The sequence below is a fragment of the Ascaphus truei genome, chromosome 5 (assembly GCF_040206685.1).
Source record: "Ascaphus truei isolate aAscTru1 chromosome 5, aAscTru1.hap1, whole genome shotgun sequence".
NCBI lineage: Eukaryota > Metazoa > Chordata > Amphibia > Anura > Ascaphidae > Ascaphus > Ascaphus truei.
The window spans coordinates 207,956,397-207,959,416 of record NC_134487.1 but is presented as its reverse complement, the minus strand read 5'-3'; the positions used below and the strand labels follow the sequence as shown (position 1 = coordinate 207,959,416).

General features: G+C 44.8%; 1 protein-coding gene across 1 annotated transcript; it reads right to left on the bottom strand.

The window, feature by feature from the left end:
• Positions 1 to 305: 305 nt before the first annotated feature.
• On the bottom strand, positions 306 to 1,198 carry LOC142494531 (zinc finger protein 583-like). The gene has a single exon (XM_075599002.1). The coding sequence runs from the start codon at positions 1,076 to 1,078 to the stop codon at positions 434 to 436; it is 645 nt and encodes a 214-aa protein (XP_075455117.1). The 5' UTR covers positions 1,079 to 1,198; the 3' UTR covers positions 306 to 433.
• Between the last annotated feature and the right edge of the window lie 1,822 nt (positions 1,199 to 3,020).

Here is a 3,020-nt window from a genome sequence, read left to right as displayed (position 1 = left end):
CTTGCAGCCGCAAACAGGAACGGCTTTCAAGGGACCTCCACGCGATACACAGGGGAGACAGGTGAGGATATATTGGTAGCCGGGCCGTGATTTACTTGGGGGCGCCCCCCTGGGAGGTGTCCCCTTGTACCTCTAACCGGTTTTCCAGTACCCCACTCCCCTTGTTTGTATCGGAGATACCCATATATTGCCTTATTACCTGCATCACCTATATACCGGCGTCAAACCTTCTTTCCTAAACACACTCCATAGTGCCTGGTAGTGGCCTCGATAATTGGGGTTACCCTATTTTTTCCATTTGATGTTTAACAAGATCCGAGTTACTAGTTAAGCATTTCTGATATTCTGAGTTATTATACAGCATTTCTGTGGTGTGTGTTTTTAGGTGAATTCTATAAGATAACTCATTATTAAAGTTTTTAGCACAGTCACATCACTTATACCTCTTTATTGAAAAGCTCTTGTTAACTTTTCCTGCATTACTGTTTCCTTTGTTACCCTTTGTAATATGAATAGATGTCCCTGAATGTTCTCTGAGTGTATCAATGTGGAAGTCTGTGAGATTCCCTGCTTCATGCGAGGTTGATTCCTTAGCATTATTACTAACAGATTTTCTCAAACTCTTGCTTGGTGTATTTGGGCTAATGTGATTTGCTCCTTGATACATTTGGGTAACACTGATATCTTCCATTTCACAATCTGGTGAACGGAGCAAAATGTGATATCCATCAGGGGAATTCCTGCTCCTGAATCCAACAGCTTTGCTGATATCTGTAGGACTTTCCTTCTCCTGATACTGCTGGTGACCCCTTACATATGGCTCTTCTCCTTGCTCCATCATTGATATAATTTCAGGCTTCACATTGACACATCCGAGAGACCTGAGTGCCTGGTAATTCTCCATCATCACATCCTTGTAAAGATCCTTCTGTTCTTCTTTTAAATAATCCCACTCGTCCTTGGAGAAGTAAATTGCAACTTTATCAAACGGAACTGGTTCCATCTGGAGCTGGTTTCCGGGGCTGGAAGACAAACAAAGCTGTACAGTAGTAGAAAGATGATTAATAAACAGATTCATACGAACTGTATCACTCCTTCTCCGTACTTGCTCTGCCTCTCCCCTCCCCGGTAAATGAAAGCACCGGCAGTAATGTCTCACACTGTGCGGGGCCTTCTTCTCATTAACTCTGTGTACGGAAGCCCAAACGGATTATTTTAATATATATATATGATTGTGAAAATATACTGTGTTTGGTGCCTGGTATACAGCCCGCGAAAGATACTGGCCCTGCAGTATGTTAATGTCCCAGGGGGCGCCCATATGTCTACACCAGGGCCCCTGACCAAAGGCTCCCCCACCCTGATTATGTATGCTAGGGCGGGGAAGAGCAGGACTTGAGTAGTTCTGTAGGTGTTATAAATCACACTTGCAGACAAAGGTTTTCCTGTCCAGATCCTCTTCTGGCAGACTCAGAGGTGCCAATTCTTTAGTGTGGGGTTAAGAAAATGAGACCCAAAGTAAGGAATTGTGCGCATGCGCCAGTTACCTGGGGGAAGGTATCAACGTGCTTCCCACGTTAGCTGGCAAAGGGTCATTGGGTGCAGGTAATTGTTAACCAATACCTGACACCCAATGTTAAGGGATAGGGCTTAAACCCCATATAAACGAGTGTAAACCCTATGCCCAGTGTCTTCGTTACAACATCTGAATGATACATGATTGCCTGATGAATTGCTAATCCAGATTACTTCATTGCCCATTCCCCAAAGTAAGTGTAAAAATCCTGTGTGTTATTTGTATATTCTGTGTGTTCACCTTTTTCAAGGAATAAACTTTCTTTATTACATTACAGTCGCATTCAATTCAACCCAGTTATTTTGTGTATATTATTACCCTGCACAAGCTCCCGTGACATCTATCCATTGGGATTTGTTCATCACCAACGATGTTCCCCCGTGGGGCCTGAGGACCCAGGTCTGTTCCTCCTCCACCGGGTGGATGAATAGAGACCGCTGCACCTTCCAGGGTTTCAGCAAGTTCACATGGTAAATTTGTTTACCCTTCCTGGATCCTGGTTGAGCGATCTCGTAATCCACATCACCCGTCCGATGGAGTACTTCAAATAGGCCCTGCCATTTGGCTAAGAGTTTGCTCTCACAACTGGGTAATAATAACATCACCTGGTCTCCCGGGTGAAACACTCTCATGCGAGCATTTTGATTGTAATGTCTCTCCTGACTGTCCTGGGCTGATCTAAGATTCTCCCTAGCAAAATGGCCGACCAGGTCTAGGCACTTCCTAAGGTCTAATACATATTGCAGGGTATTCTTAGAAGGGGACCTCTGTTCTTCACATGACTCCTTTAGGAGGTCTAGGATACCCCGGGGTTGGTGGCCATACAGTAATTGAAATGGAGAGAATCCCATGGAGGCCTGGGGAACTTCCCTCATGGCAAACAGCAGAAAAGGGAGTTCATCCCAAGCTCTCTTCTCTGAATCTACAAATTTTCTCAGCATACCTTTTAGCGTTCAATTAAATCTTTCCACCAATCCGTCAGTCTGTGGATGGTAGACAAATGTCCGAACAGACTTGACCTCTATTAATTTTAAGACATCCTGCATCAGTTTAGCCATAAAATTTGTACCTTGGTCTGTCAACTTAACCTGGGGAAGTCCAACCCGTGAGAACAGCTCCAACAATTTGTTGGCTACTTGCTTCGCCGTTGCTGTTCTCAGGGGGAACGCCTCAGGATATCTTGTTGCATAGTCAACTATTACGAGAATAAACCTGTGTCCTTACGCAGAGGGTTCTATAGGTCCTACCAAGTCTACTCCAATCCTCTCAAAGGGAACTGACACCAAGGGTAGAGGAACCAAAGGGGCTGGTTTTTGTCCCTTCGGACTAGTTAGCTGGCATTCAGGACATGCCGCACATAACTTAGCAATATCACTGTGCATCCCTGGCCAATAGAATCGGGACGAAATACGGTCCAAGGTTTTATCCTTACCAAGGTGACCAC